Here is a 24794-nt window from a genome sequence, read left to right on the forward strand (position 1 = left end):
TCATGACTTTTTTTTTAATTTTGGTCAGTGGATTATTTTGAACCTTTTTTTTATTTCATTTCATACCATTAGGTGCCGATGACCTTGATGTTAGGCCCCTTTAAACAACAAGCATCATCATCATCATCATCATCATCATCAAAGCTTTCCAATTTCTATAGCCCATTTCCTGAAGATCTTCAATAACTCCATCCATCCATCTGGTTCTCGGTCGACCTCGTCCCCTCTGTCCCCCTGGATTTCTATTTAATATATTTTTGGATACTTCCACATCACTCAGCTGTGCTACATGCCCAGCCCACCTCAATCTGGCTGATTTCACTATTCTTCTAACAATAAATGGTGTACAATTCATGATTGTACCTTCTACTCCACGTTCCTCTTTCAAGGAATGGACGGACAGATGGATGGATCATCACTGGGCTGAAGATGTCCGTAGAAAATTAATGAATTCCACTTAAAAAGCTTAAGGAATGCTTCAACAATGTTAAAGCACAGTAATGAGAACTCACTGACTTCACGTACTTTAAGGTAATTTTCAGATGCAACAACAATTGATTTAAGGCATACGTACAACAGTTGCCAAATGCATGTTGCAGCTCTCAAAGTACTTGGCTTTGAGAATGCCATGCCTCGTCCCTTTGTATCAGTACATATTTTACATGCATTCCCAGAGGAAACACAACTCACCTGCTATACAACGGTAGAAGAAAACGATGATAGTAACTAGAGACGTTTTGATGCAATTTCTAGATAAATGGGTGCTCAGCAAAGAAAAATCAGAGAAGTTGAATGAGTTCAGCTCCAGTTTAGAAGAGCATTTTCTGACAACAATGAACCAGCATGCCAGTAACTACAAGCAACAAGAAAAGAACAGTAAGGAACAGCGAAGCAACCCAGCTAAACCAGAATATCAACCAGTGTATAAAGATGGAATGAAAAGAAACCCAGTCATGTGCACCTTTTGTAATATGAAGGGTCACTGGAGCAAAGAATGTCATAAAATTGTCTCAGTTACAGACAGAATACAAAAATTAAGGGAAGACAGATGGCAGCCATTGTTTCATTTGTTTCATGGTCTTCTCTAATCAATGTATGATATGGAATGTAGAAAGTTTTCCCTCTAACGGATTCTTCGCTTCCCATCTCGACATGTTCATTTTCTATGTGTTTCTGCATAGCTTTGTATTCATGATCTCTGGTGAACTGTATCTTTAAATTCTTGAAAGTCCTAACGCAAGATTTCCTAGCGTGTAAGGAAGGTTCTTCATTTCTCCAAGGTAGGTGTACTGTGCCTGTTTCTCAGTTACTGCGAACGGCTCATTAGTATTCATCAAAATCTTGCATTCCTTGTCAGTGAACTTTCGAGTTTCATTATCAGTGATTCCGATCAGAATTTTCTCAAAAGCTGGTCTGTTTCTGAATGGTGGATTAAATACAAACTTGTTTCTTTGACTGAAACTCCTGTGTGACTTGAAAACAGAATCCAACCTAAAATACTTCTACTAATGGTAAGTGCCTTTGATAAGTGGATAATATCTTTAAAAAATGCATTCAGGTAGTCAGCACCTATCAATATTCTGATTGGAATGTTCTTTGACACTACATCAGTATATAAACATTAAAATAAGAACAATAATACATACCACCTTTCCAATACTTATCAGTCCTTATATTTAGAATACAAACATTACAACTGATGTTATAAGTTGGGACATGTTTCGCTTAACTGCCGTAAGCATCCTCAGCCAAAATAAACCTTAGTCGAAAGTTTTGTCAGGGCCCCTAACCTAGTGACCTTAAAGTATATGGTTCCCTAAGATCCAACGTTAACATTAGAGACAATCAATAGCCTTAAAACTAGTGTGAAAACTTCTAACAATGTTCGATATAGCTATGAGTAAAAACACTACAATCGTATTGACGGAGGTTAAAAAATAAAACACAAAATAGAGCTGATAGTGAAGTAAATAAAATCATACAGGATATCACATTGCTTTCAGTCAATCAATAAAAATGTTTAGACATAAAAATGATTATTTTATGTTTGTTGGAATGAAGAAGGTAATAGTCACTATTTAAATCTCATTCCATTGTATAGACATGAGAGTCATGTGAAAAAATCAGATATAGTAGTTTTCTAATGGAGTAGTAACACATCACAGGAATGATCACGCTTGCGTATATGTAGAGACAGCTACTATCTGGGCAGAATTTGTTCATCTATCTGGAAGGTAGAGAATGCTAGCTAAAATTCTCAAAGATGGTCTCTTATTTGTTGTAACCACACAAAGATACACACAGGAGATGCTGACAATTGTGTACACTGTTTTATTTACATATTATATACACATTACCCACACGCACTATAAACTGCTATCTTAAAACAAAACACTGCTACGAAGAAGAAGAAGAAGAAGACGACGAAGAAGAAGAAGAAGAAGAAGAAGAAGAAGAAGAAGAAGAAGAATGCTCCATTAGCATGTCAACTGATTACCAACAAGACAGAATCACAACATGGGTTCACACACTCGGCTAACGACTTCCACTAAAAGTCTCGCTAAAAACTCAACTCCAACTCCCAAGACTGCCTCTTTATATACACACACTGCCTGGCCAGGTTTCTATAAAAATATGACACAACATATTTTCTTGTATTCTCTAGTCTCCAATAACCTATTTACAAATGGATCGAACATTCAATAAATCTCTACTGACAAAGTGTGTTGTTCTGGACTATTACCATCTGTTGTACAACATTACACTGGATTTATACATCATATTTACAAGTAATAATAATAATAGGAGCCTCCTTGGCTCAGGCGGCAGCGAATAGCAGTTGACGGGTGTTACTGATGATGATGATGATGCTTGTTGTTTTAAGGGGCCTAACATCGAAGGTCATCGGCCCGACGGGTGTTACTAATTGACTCCAACATTGCTTTCGAATGTCGACAAGAGAGCTCGCAAGTGTACATAGCAAGAAAGTGGTACGGTTCGATGATCGTTTGTGTCTTGTGGCAAATGTTTCAGTTTTATTATTCAAACAGAGTCAGCTAAACTAACTTGAAAACATATTCCAAGTATCAGTAGAGAAATGATAACATCTTATTATAAATTTACAAGGGAATAGCCTCTCTGAAATTTAACCCGACGTGAGAATATATATATATATTTTTGCTAGTTGCTTTACGTCGCACCGACACAGATAGGTCTTATGGCGACGATGGGACAGGGGGGGGGACAGGGGGGGCTAGGAGTGGGAAGGAAGCAGCCGTGGCCTTAATTAAGGTACAGCCCCAGCACTTGCCTGGTGTGAAAATGGGAAACCACGGAAAACCATCTTCAGGGCTGCCGACAGTGGGGTTCGAACCTACTATCTCCCGAATACTGGATACTGGCCGCACTTAAGCGACTGCAGCTATCGAGCTCGGTAAAATATATTTTAACCTCTGAGATCAGTGTAACGCTATACCATATCTTGAGGTGTATCGCATTCTTACATAATTTTGATGCAGAATATTAAAATTAAGCGACTGTTTACTTAGCCTTTATTTCTGCTACCAACCATGTTAGTTATGTATTTGTTACAAAAACATGTTCTCCTCTTTCATTTCTAATTTTATTTATGGAATAGCAGTTAAAACTAAGAAACAGTGTTACGTTATGGTCCACCCAATCAATACACATCACTTTACAAGTGAACTATTTAATTAAAAACATATTAAAAATATTTACAGACATAGCAGTTGACGGGTGTTAGTAAATGACTCCAACATCGCCTTCGAATGTCGATGAGAGAGCTCCCAAGTGCACATAGTGAGAGAACGATACCAAGGTTGCATTTTGTGGCAAACACTTCAGTTTTCTTATTCAAACAGCATCTCTTAACCTAACCTAACTTAACTGCGTACCTACCATGAAAACATGTATCAAATGCCAGAAAAAAGTGATAACTTCTTTTTGCTATTTGCTTTACATCGCACCGACACAGATAGGTCTTATGGCGACGATGGGATAGGAAAGACTTAGGAATGGGAAGGAAGCGGCCGTGGCCTTAAGTAAGGTGTAGCCCCAGCATTTGCCTGGTGTGCAAATGGGAAACCACCAAAAACCACCTTCAGGGCTGCCGACAGTGGAGTTTGAACCCACTATCTCCCGGATGCAAGCTCACAGCTGCGCGCCCCTAACTGCATGGCCAACTCGCCCGGTAATGATAACTTCCTTGTTATAAATTTACATGGGGAACAGCCTTACCAAAACTTAACCAGACATGAGAAAATATAATCTAACTTCTGAAATCAGTATGCGCTCTGCCATATCTTGAGGTGTATCACATTCTTACTTAATTTCAGTGTAGAGTATTAAAATTAAGCGATTGCTTACTTAGCCTTTATTTCTAATGAGTAACAACTGTTATCGACCACGTTATTTATGTATTTATGTATTTATTACGAAAACATGTTCCCTTCTTTAATTTCTGACTTTCTTTATGGAACGGCAGTTGACAAGTCTTACCAAACAACTCCAACATCACCTTTGAATGTCGACGAGAGAGCTCGCAAGTGCACATAGGGAGAAAACGATACTGTACCGAAGATTACCAATCGCATTTTGTGGCAAATGTTTCAGTTTTCTTATTCACACTGAGTCACCTAACCTAACTATACTATATGTATCAACTATACTATATGTATCATGAAAACATATTTCAGGCACCAGTAGAGAAATTATAATCTTCTCACTATAAATTTACATGATAATAGCCTTTCCGAAATGTAATCCGGCGTGGAAAATATAAACTAACCTCTGAAATCAATGATGCACTCTGCCATATCTTGAGATGTATTCCATTCCTACTTAATTGCAGTGTTTAGTGTTAAAATTAAAAGATCATTTACTGCAGCCTTTATTTTTAACAAGTTAACAACTATAATTGGACACATTTACGCATATTTTATGAAAACAAATTGTCCTCTTTCATTTCCATTTTACTTTACGGAACAGCAGTCGATGGGTATTACTTAACGACTCCGACATCGCCTTCGAATGTCAACAAGAGAGCTCGCTAGTGGACGTAGCGAGGAAACAATACCAAAGATGATCGATCACATGCAATATAATGGCTGGGTGCATAAATATCGGTAATGGAAAAAACTCGCACACGCTTAATCGCTCGTAATAACGGATGCGTCAAGGATAGGGGTCTCGTTGTAACCGGAGGATAACACACAGTTTAATATAGGAATTTTGAAGGGACAGGAAAAAAAAAAAACTAACGTTATAATGGGGTTCTTGTTATATGTCGTACTCGCTATAGCAGTCTTCTACTTATTTCAGATTACATCAGATTAGACTAACAGAGATGGAATAAACTTAAAATGTGCTTTGAAATAGTTCTCTTATTCATATTATCTCTCATATTTCAGAAGCTTCAGTATATGCATTAAAATGTAAGGCTATATACAACAATATGGATTCAGAACTCTACCCCCGAAAAAAGCAAACAGGAACATATCCCAACAATACTGCATGTATGAGATACTGGTAATTTTACTTACATACCTCATAGAGCAGGCATCCTAGAGACCATATATCACTCTTAAAGTTATAACCATGTTCATGAATCCTCTCAGGACTCATGTAATATGGTGTTCCTACAAGAGAATGAGCTGCTGTTGTTTTGGAACTGAAGAACCGACCCAATCCAAGATCACCAAGCTTCACCACTCCTTGTGCAGTTATAAAGACATTGGCTGGCTTAATATCTGAAAGGAACAACATGTAAACCTATTTTCACCATATTTATAAATAATCACCACAATCAATGATTCTATATTATAGGCTACTCTTAAATTTGAGTACATAATAAATTATTTAGGCAGTAAATCTGTACATTTTCTGAGTAGTTAGTGTTAGATACAAATTATTGTTGTCCAAGATTTGTCCAGTTTCTCTCTAGGGTCAGGTACAAAGTGAGATAAATCTTTGTAGCGAGCTTTTGTGACTGGATGCCCTGTCTGACATAAAACTCATCAGAAAAGTTAACGAGATGAAATGAATGACGTGATGTATGATAGAAGGAAGGAAGAGGGTGAAACCCAGTGCTGGCACATAGGCTACTCCTGTCAAGTAGCACCAAAGGATCTACTCAAAGCTTTAACATTCCATCTGACAGACAAATCACAATCAACAGTGTCATATGCCCTAACTCCATATGAACAATGTGGAAAGGTTTGGAACTGAATCTAGGCTTTTGGCACACAATCTAGTGATTAGTGTATACCACCACCACTCCGAGCCGGCCGAGCAACATTCTGATGGTGAAATTTTTTCGAACAACGGGACTTCAACCGTCTAAGCACAGTGTCAGACCATATAGACTTGATGCCTTAATGTTCATGGCCACAGGGTGGGCTTAGTGTTAGATACAAATGCTAAACATAAACCTTAGCCTGTGAAGCATTTATATCATTTTTGTACACTTTTGAGTAGCCTATTCCTATAGAACTTCAGTTAATGTCTGGCCTCATATTCAGATTCTACAATAATAACGGGGTATCTTCCAGAAGTCCTACCAACAAGTATCTTCCACTTCTGAAAAAAAAAAAACCCACCAATATTAACATTATTATTCAAGTTGGCAACAAGGTCAATGCCCCTGTAGAATGAATCAAGGCTGTTTACTCTTATCTACTCTAGTTATTATTTGAAGCAAAGCAAAGCCATCTCTGTACAGGTCATAAAAAGCCGAGGAGGAATTGAAGGTAAAAGCTTCTTACTACTCATAATGATGGCACTAAGTGAAACAGAGTGGCTGGCTCTATGCCTGACCATCTTTTCCCTTGGGAATTAACTTGCCACTCATTTTCTGATATAAGCTGGTGAACCTCAGGTCCATATCCTTCTTCAGAAGTGGAAATCTTGTTTCTGAATTTGTTGTCTTCCTGACAGACTGGAATTAAAACCCTAACTCCTTCTGGATGAACCAAACACACATTCACTGCCTCTTCTATGCAGCCTCTACATTAATTACAGAATCACTTGAAATTATAAACCTCAGTTTTAGTATACCAAATATTTCAGACTTTCTTATCCATAAATATCTGTCATTTGACATTTTAGACTCATCAATCAGGTCTTCATCTGAGTTGTAACAATAAAGATTTGCTGTCAACGTATGATATTCCTTTGCTATTCTTGAGCAAAAAGAGTGCGCCTGTAAATGTCTTAGTAGAAATGGAGTGTTTAATATAACAGTTGGATAAAATATATTAGTCTAGGAGGAACTTGCTTGTCAAGCAGGAAGTAGACATGACACGAGTCACAAAATATGCAACACAATGGGTGATATGAATAAAAATGAGTTGTAACTCGGAGACAAGTCTCGAAGGAGGATTGAGACGGAAGTCACTTGCGAGACACAACTCGTCATGTATATGAATAAAGTTTGTTTCTCGCTAACGAGACTTGTCTCCTTCCGCTTGAGACGAGTCTCGCACACTGGCTCTGGTATCTGTCAGCTGACGAGTGAATTAACAATCCGAGAGCTACGAAGAGTGGTTTTGTTGGAACAGATAAAAGTGTTAGATTTAAAAGCAAAAAGATTGAAAAGCGACAGTGTGTTCTCGAAAAAACAGAAGAACTCATGTCAGTGCAAAAACAGATTTTGCAACTGCAAATGGAAAATATTTTACATGAAAGGGAGAAGAGAGCAGAACAAATAAGTACAACCGAAATGGAACACCCACCGATATTTTTTTCATTTAGAATAGTTCTTGACAGACTTTTTTTCTTCTTCACTTATGTTTCACTTGGGAGCCTATTCTACCTATCAATTCAGTAATCACTAGTTCTTATTTCAATTCTTTCTAGGCTTACATAAACGTAGTGGCTCGTACACTTAGTATAATTGAACCCCAGCTTGGGAACGACTGATTTAAGGTTTCTTTTCTTGTAAGTTTCCTTCAAGATATTGTGTAAGAAGTTACATTGTATTTATCATCACATTTAGGATCCACATACAAATGCATAATTTTCTGCGGTCATTGAAAGTCATTCAAATACTTTTTAAACACGCTTTGTACTTCATTCTTCACGAATATGAGGAGTTTATTGATCATACCTGTGCATAGCTAGGGGTGTTTCTGCATATAATGTACTTTTTCTACAATTTGTTTTACGTCGCACCGACTTAGATAGGTCTTATGGCGACGATGGGACGGGTATGATGGAAGCGACCGTGGCCTTAAGGTACAGTCCCAGCATTTGCCTGGTGTGAAAATGGGAAACCACGGAAAACGATATTCAGGGTTCCCGACAGTGGGGCTTGAACCCACTACCTCCCGGATGTAAGGTCACAGCCGCGCGCCCCTAACCACACGGCCAACTCACCCTGTAAATAATATACAACCAATACCTATATACTGTTGCATAAACTGTCTAAATTTCAAACTTTCAAAACATAGAAGTAATACAAAATGCTATCCATATTCATTAACGATTATAACTAACAAGGGAGTTGTTTGATTTGGACCGGACAAATTGCAATGAAACTTTGTAACATGATGAGCTAAGACATCCGGAACTCAATGGTGATAACCGTTCTGCCGTGAAATAACATTTTCGTACCGGTATCTATTGACAGTAAATTTTTGCTCCAGTTGTACATGGAACGTGGTGTGTAGATGGCAGCGATTTCAATGAAACATGGTAGGATGATCAATTAAGACATCAGAACATCGCTGCATGATTGACGTTGTTATATAGGTTACCCGCAGTGTGACAAAATGAATCACTCTCAACAAGAATCCGAAAGTTTGTTGCTTGTTGTTTTAAGGGGCCTAACATCGAAGGTCATCGGCCCAATCCGAAAGTTTAAGGCTATTTATAGCCTGCAAGTTTATATACAAATGACGAGGATTTCATATTACATATTTTAGCCACAATTGTGAACGACAAAGAAGTATTAAAAGCCTAATATTTTGAAATATTCATATCCTGTACATGTTAGTAAAATGGGTTTGACGAGCAAGACATTCTGTTCATATTGTCAAAATCTAATTTTCACTCTATAGCGCACTGTTTAATGTAGCTTTAAAACAGAACTATCAGTGCATTTCTACAGTGTATACACGAGTTCAATACAGCTGCAAACCACCCCGCTGTTCTTTAGCAATTAATTATAACAATGTCGTTGATTTTATGACAAAGTGAATATCAGCAATAAATTTAAGACAGGTAGATTGACAATTCATGGAAGTTTCATCGAAATCTGTCTGATCCAAACCAAATGCTTCCCTCGTAGTATTCGGCGCAAGTGAGATTTTGGTGCGATGGTTGAGAAAGAGCAGCAGTCATAGAGGCAGCAAATCATTGGCCGAATAACGTCATTATGCGAATCTGTTAAATGTTGTGAAACCAGTTACAGCATATTTTTTTCAAGGGCACGAGCCGCCGGTTGAAACTTTTAAATACACTTAGAAACAGTGCAATCGAAAAAGGCATGGGCAGGGAATTTTACGGCACTTAAACATAAATGGGATAGCTTACACCAGGACCAAAGATACTCGCACATTCGTTCAATACCATTTGGCCAACATGTGATAGAGAGCGATAATTTTCAGACTTGAAGAAATATCCTTCCAGATATCAAAATGTGAATAATAATAATAATAATAATAATAATAATAATAATAATAATAATAATAATAATAATAATAATAATAATAATAGGTAGTAATTTTACGTGGCTATTTCTAGCCTGTTACAGCCCTTGTAAGGCAGACCCTCCGACGAGGATGGGTGTCATCTGCCGTGTTATTGTAGTGGAGGATAGTGTTGTGTGTGAGTTGCAGGAATGTTGAAGATTTAAGGTTAAAATCTCTGACCCGACAGCGAATCGAAGCCGGGGGCCCCCTGAACCTAAAAGTACCACGCTGACCATTCAGCTAAGGAGCGGGACAAAGTGAATAATGAAAGCCTTGAATAATTGTAGGTCATATCTTAAACATAGCTATGTTTTGTTTCGGCCTTTTCCGTGATTGTGAATTAATTTCATTTATAAAATGTTAGTCGCATTTTGTTAATATAAAAAAATGTTAACGTACAGAAAAATCACAAATGTAGAATAGATTAAGAATAATTAAATTAATTTAATAATTACTAAGAAAATTATCAGAATTGTATGTTGCACGGTTTTGCATATTTCTGGTTTGATTTTGAACATCTTAGACTTTATGATGCATGTAAATCCTATCGCAAATGGCTATCATCGTCATCATCTTTATCATTATTGTTATATGAATATCTCGTGTATTGGCTCCAGAAAATGTGCTAACCATTCCACATTTTCTTTCCGGTAACGGTAGAGATCTTTATAATCATGTTCGAGAGAATTTATTCGTGCTTGATAAATTTTTCTTCTCCGTTGTAAAACCATCATAAACTCCACCATCACGTTTTCAGCCTGATTCTATCGGCTTGAGTCACCTTCTGGGCTGTCTCAAGAAATTCTGAGACCAGTCTCCATTCAGAGAGACTAAACTCCAGTTTATTCATATACATTTGGAGATGTGTCTCCGGGAGAATCCGCTAACGAGCTGTGTCTCAAGGAGCAAAGGTCACTGCTGAGACATCGCTTTTTTATTCATATACATTTGAGACGTCTTAATATTTATGAGACAAGAGTTACGTCTCCGGTTTATTCATATCACCCAATGGTAGTGAAGGGTTTCTTCCCGCAAGTCGCACGACAGTGTACCACTGAATATTTAACGTCAGGAAGTAGATTAATAACTTAAGCTAAGAACTGGGTAAACTCTCATACTTCAGAACTAAATGTTTAGTCGTCATGTTGATTCTTGAATTGAGATTTCCATTCTTGTAAGCTCTTCTTGTATAGATCCAAGTTATGGTTCCATGTTTTGAGCATTAGAGTTCCCAAAGTATTGACATATCCCTTTCAGAAGAGTTGAATTCTCAATAAGTATGACATGAATATGGCAAAAAGCACTTATTTAAACCTATTTGGCTTGTGTGCTGGGATTTTATCACTCCTTATCATCCATCATTTGGAATATCTGTTAAATGGTGTGATCTACAATGTCATTGTACTTAAATCTGCAATCTGCCATTATTATGTCGAGAGCTGGGATCATCCCATTTGTTCGATAAAATATCAATACAAGCGCGCAAGCGCGTAGCTCGTTTCTTAACCGGCAACTTCGGATAGCGGCTGACTGTTCCTGCAGCCAAGCTCCATGATGGATGGCCCCTTGCGTGTGTGCTGGAAGACATATTGGTGTGATTGGGGACTGGAGTCTGATATTCCAGGGTAGTGTGCCCATAAACTAAGGCTATGCATTAAATGTTATTAATATTATTTTATATCCATTTTCTTTTGTGGTCTAATAAGACAGGTGAGCACTGAATTGCTACTGTGTGAACTATTTCGAACATGACCTAAGGACGTAACCCATTGGATTACACTAATTTGGAAAGTGAATCACCAACATGTAAGTAAATATTCTTTTAAAACATTTTTTTGGAAGCTCTCCTACGGCTGTGGATTATTGAAAGAACATGTTATCGTGAATTGAATCTACGTAACAAGCCGTCGCTCATCATTGACATTATTATAATTAGGCCTATTAAACTTTTCGGCAATGATTTACCTTGTTAATCAGAACAACTTTCTCTTCGGTACAAAATTTTGTAACAAATTCAAAAATGTTAAATTATAATTGTTAAAATCTAATAATGTAATAGTAAGTACATCAGGGGATAATTTGGAAAACCAGTATATGTGCCTATGAGTGTTAATGTCATGGTGTCTGTTTTATTTAATTGAGATTATCGTTCATGTTTAAATTTAGCTCCTAAATTTATTATTATTATTATTATTATTATTATTATTATTATTATTATTATTATTATTATTATTATTATTTGGTCAGTGTATTTCTTTCTACATTTCCTTGTTCTTATTATGTGATGTCCTGTTGTGTCATTATTTATTGTGAGATGTCCTGTGTTTGTTAATTTAGCATTCTGCTTTCTTAGGTTGGGTGAAAATTATACCTCATATGCACATTATGCCGTGTCCAAAGCCTCCTTGACATAAAATTATTAACAAGATTTTGGCCTACTGTTAAATGAAATGTAAATCAAATTCTATATTATTATTATTATTATTATTAGTTATCTGTAAAATCGCAGTTGTGGAGAATTGAAATTTGTTTCTCGTGTTTCTTAAATCTCATTTCGTTTATGTTCTCCTGTCTTATTCTTCTGCACGTTTGGTTTCCTTCTCTTTTATTGTTTGTTGCATCACATCCCTTATCTCGTGTGTTCGCTTTAATTTTGGGAGGCATTGACTACTATTAATTAATGATAGCTTTACTTGGGTAGCTGTAGGCTTCAGTTCGTGTATCTTTGTTCTGTTAATTGTGGAACATAAATATTGTTTTCCCCTTGTAATATTGTAATAGGTTTGGGAAATTATTCTGCCATTTATTATTGTTCATTTAAATTTATTTATTTATCTGTATGATTTTATTTGCTGTTCATGTCACATTTTCAGTTTGGTGTGTGTGACTGTGTTACTGTAACTATTTAAACATTTACGTGATAGTCACTTGAAATAAATTTCAATTTAATTAGTTTAATTATTGTACCATACTGGCCAGTATTCTAGTTTTTCAAGGTTTGAATTTGATATTACTTATTAATTTATTTTAAATATCAGTTTTTTAATTTTCCTAATATTTTAATTCACTGTAATAATCTATGAAGGTATCAGCTTTTCAGTATTTTTTTTAAACAAATGATTCAGTTTAATATTATTTTGTAATTTATTAATTGGTATCTGTTTCTCCAATTTTTTTTGTTATTTTCATTGATTTTATTAATTAGAAAGGTACCAAGTTTTCAATTGTACAAAGGGCACCAGGAAAGTTTTGCAATGTGAGTGAATGCTTTAGACTTTTTCAAAATAATTTCCACCACACTCAATACACTTCTCCGTATGTCGAAACCAGTCACTGAACCAACTCTGCCACTTTTCTTCGATTACATTTTCACACTCTTGATCCCATGCTGCCAGAAGCTCCTTGTCGGATGCAAAATGCCGCCTGAAATGGCTTCATCTTCACTTCTGGGAAGAGTGCAAAGTCACACAGGGCAAGATCAGGACTGTATGGAGGGTGATCAAGCATTGCCAACTCTGATCTGGCAAGAAAATACATTGTTACATTAGCACGATGTGCTGGAGCATTGTCGTGATGCAAGAGCCAAGTGTTGAGTCGTGACCTTGGATGGAGCTGGTTGAGAGCTTGGATGACCTGAGGCAGACAAATCTCACTGTACCACTTCGCAGTAACTGTCCTTTGTGTTTCTAGCACAACCCGAGTCAGGATGCCCCGTTTAGTGAAGAATACTGCAATCATCCTTTTCTTCACTGACTTTGACTTTCCCACAGTCACAGGAGTACCCTTACCTTCAAACAGCCACACCTTGTTCTGGGATTTTGTTGGGACATCGTAAGAATAAAGCCAAGTTTCGTCACCTGTAACAATGCTATTGATGTTACGCGAAATCCCATTTTCAAACTGTTTTAGCATTTTTCGGCACCATTTCACTCGATGTGCCCTTTCTTACTCAAAGTGAATGGGACACCCAAAGGGAAAAAAACCTTTCTAACATGGAGATGGTCATGTAGAATTAAATGAATAGCTGCTGCAGGGATGCGGAGGGTCTCTTCTACCTGCCAATATGTCAACCGCCTTTCTTGCTGCAACATTTTCCTCACAGCTTCAATGTTTTCCTCAGTCACTGGTTCAGACAGTCGCCTAGAAAGAGGATCGTCTTCAACCCCAAAATTTCCCTTCTGGAACTCTTTGTACCTGCGGAAAATTATGTCCGATGTGGACAGTCTTTCCCCAGCACAGAGGTCATTTCCTCCAGGCACTGGTCAACAGTTAATCCACGAGCAAAATTGTAGCAGATAATTGCGCAATATTCACCTTTAGACCACACTGACATCTTAGCTTGCTTTCAATCCCACTGCTTGGTAACAACTGTTGTGAAGGTCGCACCTTGCTGTCTTCTAGACCGGGTGTCCAGCCAACCGTTTTTGCATATTGCAAAGCTTTCCCGGAGCCCTTTGTAAATATTCATGAAATTTTAATCTTTTTATTAAGTAAATATTTTACTCCAATTCTAATTGGGTTTCTTCATTTGGTAGTGTTAATTACTTTGATCTGGCAACTAGTTAAGTGATTTTTTAAGATCCTGACCTCTTACCTCTCTACTTTCCTGGGCCCCTTCCATGCTTTACATTTGTATGCTACTGCCCCAAGATAAGTAATTTTGTGCTTTGGTGTTGTTTTTTGTTGTTTTACCAGATTCATTTCTTGTGTCCTTGGGCCGCTGCAATAACCAAAGGGGCCAAATGAACTATGGTATGTACCCACAATTATTTCACACTCATTCATTCACCTAACTGGTTATAAAGAACTTTTTTTTTTTTGCTATGGGCTTTACGTCGCACCGACACAGATAGGTCTTATGGCGACGATGGGATAGGAAAGGCCTAGGAGTTGGAAGAAATCGGCCGTGGCCTTAATTAAGGTACAGCCCCAGCATTTGCCTGGTGTGAAAATGGGAAACCACGGAAAACCATTTTCAGGGCTGCCGATAGTGGGATTCGAACCTACTATCTCCCGGATGCAAGCTCACAGCCGCGCGCCTCTACGCGCACGCCCAACTCACCCAGTTATAAAGAACTAACTGAACTCCACATAACATAAATCATCACTTACATTTAAAGAAATTCTAGCTGATGTACCCGTGCTTCGCTATGGGGTTCTCAGAAAGACTTACTTTGTGGTCTTCCTAACTAAAGCTCATTACAAAAACGTCAGTAGGAAAGTAGTCATTAAAAGCAATGTTATCATATAAAATACTCGATCAAATGAAAAAACACACATTTTCTCATTTTTAACGAACAGTATTACGGTAATACCAATATAAATGGTCCGTTATTGGACATTATAAATCTTCCAGTATTGCGGTGCCGATCTAACAGCCCAAAGTTCCAGAGCTGGAATGACCAGGCCGCAGACAGCCGTGAACACTTTGCTGCCATTATTCCATTAAATATGCACACTGGTCATTCCAATCAGTGCCTCAGAGCAGGGATTGAATAGCTTTAATGTTATGATGAACCAGTCTGTTACGTAGCAGTAGTATCAGAAAATGTATGAACCAGAGGAATGTCATGCTAAAGAAGGAAGTTACCTACTTCCCCGGCTACTTCCCGCTAATATTCAGGCAGGCTGTTACACTCGGTATGACCGGATGAGTTGGCCATGTGGTTAGGGCCGCGCAGCTGTGAGCTTGCATCCGGGAGATAGTAGATTCGAACACCACTGTCAGCAGCCCTGAAGATGGTATTCAGTGGTTTCCCATTTTCACACCAGGCAAATGCTGGAGCTGTACTTTAATTAAGGCCCAGGCTGCTTCCTTCACCCTCCTTAGCCTTTCCTATTCCATCGTTGCCATAAGATCTATCTGTGTCAGTGCGACGTAAGGCAAATTTTTAAAAAATACTCGGTACGCATCAGTACTCCTATCTATCGGAGATGAGTGGCAACAGAAGGCACAAAGCACATCACAATAAACAATGGTCAATATAATGTTATTGTTGATCAATTTTATGGCCTTTCTAATTGTAGGCCTTCACATTTGGTTTTCTTTCATCTCTGTGATATTAGGGCGTCTTATAAAATTATTTATAGCGTAGACCATAGTTCCTTGTTCTTCAACTTAACATACTGATTTTCATTAAATTCTGTTTACCCATTTTCTCGTGACTCGGCACTGATATGTACTTAGTAAAAAAAGAATCCAAATTCATGAATATCTCAGTGATAATACCTGTACGGCAACAATGTATAAGACATATATGATCAAAAATTTAATACTATATAACTTTAGTTATGTAGTATTTATCGATATGACCACTAATAACACCAATATTTGAGAATTAAATTTTAGGCCTTCCCCTAAACTACCATTTCACTCAATGTGAATAAAATTATTTATGGCCTAGATTATAGCAATTTTCATTAACATAGGACCACTAATAACAAATATTTGAGAATTAAATTTTAGGCCTTCCCCTAAAGTACCATTTCACTCAGTGTGAATAAAGTTATTTATGGTCTAGATTGTAGTGACGTATTCCCCGACTCTGCAATACGGCTTTTCATTAAATTCTCTTCAGCCGTTTTCTATTGGTGCACGTACATACAAACAGACAGACACACAGACAGAAATTATGGAAATTATAAAGTGCATTTCCTTGTTACTGTGGACACGACTGCTACAGAAATACCATCCTTTTTAAATTCTGAGCAATGTACAGACAAAACTCTTATATACAAAGTATCATACGCATTCCAGATATGAGCGTAATTTTTTGCTAAATGAAAATCATCATGACTAATGCCAAGTTAACTTAATATGATAATAGTGGAAACAGTCCCCATCTACCATGCAGAGTAGTGGTGACAGCACACAGTGCTGCCATCTAGCAGCTCGAGATTATCACTAACATAGCGAGCTATTAAAACATTACACAGACATCCAAAACACAACGAAATACAGATTTTAAGCCATTTGCAGCATTGTTGTAGGATAATATAGGAAAAGAAGGTGGATGTTGATCTGAAGGAAGCAGTAGTAAGAATGAAACAAATGTATAATTGAATTAAAACACTCCATTATATTATGACTCCAGTATGATAACACTGCAAAGATTTTCAAAGGTAAATCACACATTTATAACTTATTTGGTTTGGTATTTTCAGATTTTTCTCTGGTAAATAATTGGTTCTGTTACAGAGCAGAGTAGATTCAGCTAATGGTGGCCATGGCTTTACAGCAGTTTTACAGCTCTGCACGCAGAAGGCGGTGGACCGGTCCCACCGTCGGCTGTTCTAAGAAGGGTTTTCCATTCTCCTCATTAAGGCAAATGCGGGGACATATCTTATAGGCCATGGCTGCTCCCCTCTCACCTTCTCCGCACCTCAAATCACCTCAACACATCTCCTGGCCTGAGAGTGGGTGTCACACACTAGCAGGCCTGCCATTTACATGTGCCTCAATAAAAACTTTGAAATACTAGTTATTCAGTACTTTTATTCCACTGTTACAGATACCTTCACTATTGATAGAAAACTGTCAGTTAAATCACTTCTAATCCACCAAACAAGTTGGCTGAGCGGTTAGGGGCACACAGCTGTGAGCTTGCATTCGGAAGATAGTGGGTTCGAAACCCACCGTTGGCAGCCCTGAAGATGGTTTTCTTTGGTTTCCCATTTTCACACCAGGTAAATGCTGGGACTGTACCTTAATTAAGGCCAAGCTCACTTCCTTCCCACTCCTGGCCCTGCCCTATCCCATCAGATTCATAAGGCCTATCTGTGTTGGTGCGACGCAAAGCAACTTGTAATCCCTTCTAATCCTATATGTGATTTACAAGAAAAACTGACCAAAAGCATTTTCCAATATTTCTGGCATTTTGGCAGACAACTTTCCCCACATGCATCTGCAAACAGCATTTTACCAATATCACCATACTACTTCATTTCTATGTGCATATTTCTTATAATATAATCATTACCATAAGATGGCGATACACATACGAGTCAATAGAAAGTTTGCTGCATCAGATTCACAATTACTGTCATCAGAAGCAGAGAGCAATTGATTTACCATTACACCTCTTATGGCACTGCAAAATTTGGTTGCATTTGTTACTTCTTTTTGCTCTAATGATTGAAAAAATGTTTTCAATGCAATCCTGTGTGATCCTCCTTGTTAACAGAGATCATAATCTTTGTGTAACTCGGACCACAATAGTTTCAAAGCAGGAAAATTGTGTAACCTACCCTGAATGCAAAGCAGACTGCCTTTGGTGTTCTTCAATACTTTTAGTTTTTTTTGAGACAATCACAAATTTCATCAACCTTTTGCACATGCCTTGAGTCATTGTTATCCTGTACACTTTGGGGTTACTGAGAGTAAAAGATTTAAAACTATCAGACATATCAAGTTAGCTGACTACAATATCAATTGTAGTTATCTGTGCGAACCGCTAGACGGCATGCAAAAGCACTCTCGCCAGTTATTCGCGGATGTTTCCATTATTACTGTATCATATTAAGTTATTTGTTAACAGTCATTGTTATCTACACTACGGTTAATGCACTATGCATTAATGATACTGGGAGCCATGTAAAACCATCACGCCAAGCACAGGACAGCAAAGTAAGGAAAGAGCAAGAGGGAAGATGCCATGGTTTAAATGTTCATATGTCGACAACTATCCTTTGCTCTACATTTATGCCAGTTTTGCTACGTAAGAGTGAAGGGGAGGTGGACTCAGGATATATTATTCATAAGGTGGACATAGCACATATGAAAGTAGAAAGAATGACTACTGGTACAAAGTGGTGGGAACAATGGCAGGAGGATGCTTGCATTGAAGATATAAAGGCTAAATTTGAAATTAACTTGTTTAATAAAGCTGTGTGTATTAACTAGTTTCGGTAGTGGAGTGATAAGATGGATGGAGAAACATAGGTTTCCCATGAGAATAGTGGACTATTTGAAAACATGATTTTGAAGGTGCTTAATTTATCCACAGAGGTTTGCTTCAAATGCTGGAAAGCAATGCAATTTTTTTCTATTTTTTTTTACATCATGCCACCATAGACAGATCTTATGGCAACGATGGGATAGGACAGATCTGGGACTGGAAGGAAGCAACCATGGCCTTAATTACGATAGTTAAGATTTGCCTGGTGTGAAAATTGAAAACCACAGAAAACCATCTTCAGGGCTGCCAACAGCGGGGTTTGAACCTACCAGCTTTCAAATGCAGGTTAACAGCTACGTGATTTGAAACGTATCGTCAAATCGCTCAGTGAACTGCAACTAAAATGAAGATGTATGTATGTATGTATGTATGTATGTATGTATGTATGTATGTATGTATGTATGCACGTTTCACTATCTCTCTAAAATTCCTTCCATTGCCCCACTGCCAAATATTACACCTCAGAAGATTCAATGAGACTAGAAACAAAATGACAGAGCGACTTACCTCGATGCATCACTCGTTTGGAGTGCATATGTTCCAGGGCACTGCACAGCTGAACAAAATATTTCCAAATAGTTCTTTCTGGTATGAGCCGACGCTGCTTTCGGAAATGCTTTATCATTCGTGAGAGGTCTCCAGCATCAGCGAGTTCAAGCACGATATTAAGTTCATTGTCCTCAATAAATGAAGATAAATATTTTATGACATTAGGGTGATTTAATTGCTGTAAAAGAACAAGGAATATCAAATACAATTAATTCATAACTGAGCACATCTGTAGATCTGGAAAAAAATGATCTGACCATGCTCTTTTTAGATTCTAAAGGAGACTGAAATCAAGTCCAGAGAAAGAAGCTTATGTCCTATCTGTAAAAGAATCAAACCACAATAATAAGAAGTCAGATGTATGAAAGACAATACGTAATAACGCATAGGAGTGAAGCAGGGCTGCAGGTCATCTTTCCTTCTACTTAATGTGTAGGCCTATTACAAAACTGTGGTAAAAGAAATCAAAGAGATACTTGGAAAAAGTTTCACAGTTCAAGAGTATGAAACTAAAACTTCAAAGAGGAGCTGATGATACTGTATGCGTTACTACCCATGGGCTTACCAATTTCACATACATTTACTGAAATATTTATAAAACACACTAAAGGGATGGAGGAGGATAAGGAGGTGGTAATTTTCTTAGTTGGTACCAACAACATAAGCCAAGCAGAAATAGGTACTAACATAGTTGGGGATGTGTAGGACCAGGTTACAGCAGTGCTGAACAAGTTTAAGGAAGTAGAGTAGGGTGATTGGGGATTTAAATGAGACTATGGAATGGGTATGTGGGAAATTTTGAGTGAGATTTGTAGATCTTAATGGGTGGGTAGGATATAGGGATCTACGTCAGATGGTCTTCACTTGAATCAAAATGGTACATACAAGTTAGGGGGTTTGTTTAAAAGAATTATAGGGAGGTACATTCGGGAAAATGAGGCGGACCCAGGGAGCGGTTATGTCAGTATAGGAAGCAGGAAGTCAAGAAACAATGACATAATATTGTTAGTGTTAAACTGTCGAAGTATTGTAAAGAAGGGAATAGAACTAAGTACAGTAATTTAATATATATACTTACCAGATACAGTAATAGGAATTGAATCATAGATGAGAAGTGATACTATGGATGTAGAAATTTTTTTTTACGGGACTGGAGTGTTTATTGTAGGGGCCAGTATTCATACTGGTGAAAGAATTTGTACCCGGTCTAGAAAGCCAAGGAAAACGGCCGAGAGGATACGTCGTGCTGACCATACGACACCTCGTAATCTGCAGGCCTTCGGACTGAGCAGCGGTCGCTTGGTAGGCCAAGGCCCTTCAAGGGCTGTAGTGCCATGGGGTTTGGTTTGGTTTGGTTTGGAGAGAATTTGTAAGCTATGAAAAAGTTAAAGATGAGAAACATGAAATTCTAAGTGTGAGACTCATCTATAAAAATAATAGGCAACTTGATATTTTTGAGGTGTACAGACCTGGCAAGATAATTAGCTATGAGGAGAATAACACACAAAGTAACATTATTGTAGCGGTGATCTGAACTAACCAAATGTTAGCTGAGAAGGGAATGTGAACGGCAGAAAGCATGATCAACAAATGATGAATAAGTTAATAAGCGAAGGACAACTGAATCAGGAAGTGGTGGAACCAGCTAGAGGGAAAAATATTCTAGACGTGGTGCTCATAAAACCAGATAACCTCTATAAAGAAACTGAAGTGATAGATAGTATAAGTGATCATGAAGATGTCTTTGGCATAGTTAAAAATAAATGTGACAGAAAGAAATGTTGTAAAGTAGTAGGCAATACCATATGGTTGATAAGAAGTGCATGGGGAAATGTTTAAAAAGCAATTATGATCAATGGAAAGTAGTAAATAAAAATGTAAACAGTCTGTGGGATAGGTTTAACCCATTAGTGCATACAGTTCATTTTTTCTGTTTTATTTCAATTTATCTACACAATTCTACTCTTAATAATTGCAGAAACATGTTCCAACAATCAGAATGTTCATACAAGTGATAGTTTTATTTACATATGCCATCCAATATATCGGACGCTATGCACTCAGGTCTGTACAACATTTGTTACTCAGCATTATATTGTACAATAATGTTGCAAGCTAGGCAGTGTTACAGAGTCGGATATCATAATCAGTAAATACATAGGCCTACCTGTAAATAGCGTATAGAGTAACACCTTAAACAACATTTACATGAAATGAAAAACAATAGATTACTGCAGCAAGCATCAAATTAATACGAGACATATAAGAACATTTCTCACTATTTCGACATGAACATCAAGACTCTTTAGCCTCAGACACTACTGAATTTTAACAGGGTTTATGAGTCAAATTTTAAACAGCACAATACAATAGCCAAATCTTTTCACTGTTGTTGGGATTTACCATGTTTTGGACATCAGTGTCAATAGAATTAATGTCTATTCCAATTTTAACAGTGTTATTTTAAATGTTAATCTGTTCGTTGTGTTCACAAATGTCTTTCTGTTAATGTATTTTACTACTTAATATTAAGACTAATATTAAGTACAAAATTGTTATAGGCCTAAGTAAAGTTAATAATGTTATGTCTTAACTTTGAGAAAAGTTATAAAGGCTGAAGATGCTCAAAGTCGAGTGAAACATGTCCCTGTTAATGTAGTATTGTAGTAAAATGATTTTCTAGCAACAAAAAACAATTATGTATTGAATAGGTGGAAAACAAAAATAAAAATTGTATGCAAATTATAGCAAGTTTCAATACGGGTCTAAACATGAGAATAGTTACATGCAAAATAAATGGTGTGTTCTGAGCTGTCAGTGGAGAGATGGCGTGGAATGACACCAGTAAATGAATAAGCTTGACCGGAGTTTTTAAAAGTAGTAGGAAAGATCATAATATGAAAATATAAATGTAATTCAAGAGGACAAACTGGGACAAATATTCATTTATAGAACGAGGGATTGGAATAATTTATCAAGGGAAATGTGTGATAAATTTCCTAGTTCTTTAAAAATATTTACAACTGGTAGGGAATCTTCCACCTGGGTGACAGCCCTAAATGCAGATCATTGATTGATGACTGATAACAGTGTTGTGAAGGAGAGTTCAGTCCTAGTGGCATATACTGTGCTGCAAGTACTGAACACGAACTAGTAAGCTAAAAGCTTATTTCAAGTATGATGTGGTGATGAAAATGAAGTATACCCATAAATGAGGTTTGTTTCCTGATAGATAAATTGCAATAAAACCTGCAGCAGCAAAACAAGTCATATGTGCAATGTGTTAGATATCTCAAAACATTTTTTTTTTCATGTTAAAATACCACCCAAATTTTTGTGAAACTGCCAATCACAGTCAAAAATAAGATGCAGTTAGCAATTAAGGAAAAAGGTAACCTTACAATATTATTATTTGAGACTTTACCTCAGCATTTTTTGTTTGCTTTGGAAATACACAAAAATGTTTCATTACCAACCCAACATTTTTCGCTTTTGATGATGATGATGATGATGATGATGATGATGCTTGTTGTTTAAAGGTGCCTGACATCTAAGGTCATTGGCCCATAATGGTACGAGATGGACAACATGATACGAAATGATAATTAAAATTTTAAAATATATCCATTGACTAGAGTTTAAAATAAATGGTGATGAAAAATGATTATGAGATTAAAACAATCAGTGGATCTAATTTGCAATGCCTTATTTTCTATTAAAATTACAGAAAATGCAGGTGACAATGGAATGAGGCATTACCTGGAAGTACAGACATATATATAATTCAAGTTAGAAGTTAAAATAACACATTAAAATATGCAAACACAAACTAAAATAAAGTCAAAGGGATAAAAGTGCAGTTAACATAAACACATTAAGACAAAGAACATTTTTACACTCGATAAAAAGACCACTATCCCTCATAAAATGGATGACGAGGTCTGCTGACTACTCGTCATCTCGCAGGATGAGGGAGATGGTACTCGAGAGTTCTAGCCTACGGCGCAGATCGACCAGGTCCACGTACTCCGTAAGGATGTGTACCACGGTAAGATGATCGCTGCAAGTACCCACCGGAGGGGGTTCTCCTTTCAGTAAATGGGAGTGCATTAGTATACCGTGGACAATCCAAAGACGACATAATACCACTGCTTCCCTCCGAGAAGCCCGAAGGGAAGTCCTCCATACCTTCGCCATCACTCTCAGCTGGCCTGCCATTCCCTCTCCCAATGGGACATAACCAAAAGTCTCAGCTGAGAGCGAATATCACTTGCTGGAACCTTGCAAGGCAATGGGGGTAGTGTAACTCCCTCCTTGGCAGGCTTATCTGCTAACTCGTTTCCCTCTACACCCATGTGGCTGGGGAGCCAAATAAACGTGATTCTGGTGCCAGCATCCGAACACCCGGCCAGCAGGTCCTGGATCTGCTGCACCAGAGGATGCCGAGGGAAACAGGTATCGATAGACTGTAGCGAACTCAAGGAGTAAGTACATAGAAGAAAGTGTCAGCGTTCATCGGACAGTGCATACCGCAGAGCTTCACAGATAGCATAGAGCTCCACTGTGCACACACTACAGGTTTCCGGGAGAGCAAAAAGAGACCTATCATTGTTGACAACGAACGCACAGCCCACCTTTGTTTCTGTCCCCGAACCATCCGTGTAAATGATGACTGAACCTGGATACTGGCCAACAACGGATAGGAAGAGCCTCCGATAAATCAAAGTTCCATGTGCAGATCCAGAATTATTTCAGGTCATCATATTATCCACGGAGGTACCCCACTTGGTTGTCTGACAAGGCAAGGAACCGAAGGTCATCAAACAATCTGTGACTGCAATCCAAGCGTATTCCAACTGGCTGCATTGCTCAAGGACAAGCAGCGTACAGCCGATGGTTTTCATTGTTGAATATGCAAGGATAGCAACAGTGTTATTGTATTGAAAAGGTGGAACATTTTTCCTTTTTTAACATTGTTACTATTTGTTCAATACGGATCAGTTATGAAGTTTTTAACTTTAAATGAAGTGGCATCTGTCGCAAATTTGCACCATATGACAGAAGCATTTGCTGGCGTCTCAGGTGTAAAGGCAAGCAGGTAAGCAATGAGGCTTGTTCGAAAATCTCCTGTCGCCATCCTAACCCCATTGTGGTGGATGCTGTTCAGTTTTGCAAGGATGCTTTGCTTTACTGAGCAATATGCTGCACTTACATAGTCTAACCTAGATAAAATATGTGCCCTATAAAACTGTAGGAGCACTGTGCGGTCAGCCACCCAGTTAGTGCTGCTAAGAAACTTCAAGATATTCAACTTCTTGGTGCATTGCACTTTTAACTGCCGCACATGTGGCTCCCACGATAATCTGCTTTCAAAAAGGAGCCCAAGAAATCGGTAAGTGTCAACTACGGGAAGAGCTACATTTTCTAAATAAAGCTCAGGATGCGAGTGAAAAGTGCGTTGCTGGCAAAAGTGGACAACAGAGGTCTTTGCGGTTGAAAACCGAAAGCCATGTTCTAAGGTCCACTGTTCCACTCTCTTAATAGCTTGCTGTAATTGTCGCTCTTCAACCGCCATAAT

The 24794-nt window shown here is 37.8% G+C and overlaps 1 protein-coding gene across 1 annotated transcript in view; it reads right to left on the bottom strand.

The window, feature by feature from the left end:
- LOC136858125 (serine/threonine-protein kinase Nek7) overlaps positions 1-24794 on the bottom strand; it is a 111452-nt gene that overhangs the window by 71488 nt on the left and 15170 nt on the right. The window contains exons 3-4 of the mRNA XM_067137443.2: positions 19175-19394; positions 5566-5768 (exon numbers count right to left, since the gene is read on the bottom strand). Of these exons, the coding sequence (XP_066993544.2) occupies positions 5566-5768; positions 19175-19394 (423 nt within the window). The remainder of the gene's footprint in view (positions 1-5565; positions 5769-19174; positions 19395-24794) is intronic.

Source organism: Anabrus simplex, chromosome 1 (genome assembly GCF_040414725.1).
Source record: "Anabrus simplex isolate iqAnaSimp1 chromosome 1, ASM4041472v1, whole genome shotgun sequence".
NCBI lineage: Eukaryota > Metazoa > Arthropoda > Insecta > Orthoptera > Tettigoniidae > Anabrus > Anabrus simplex.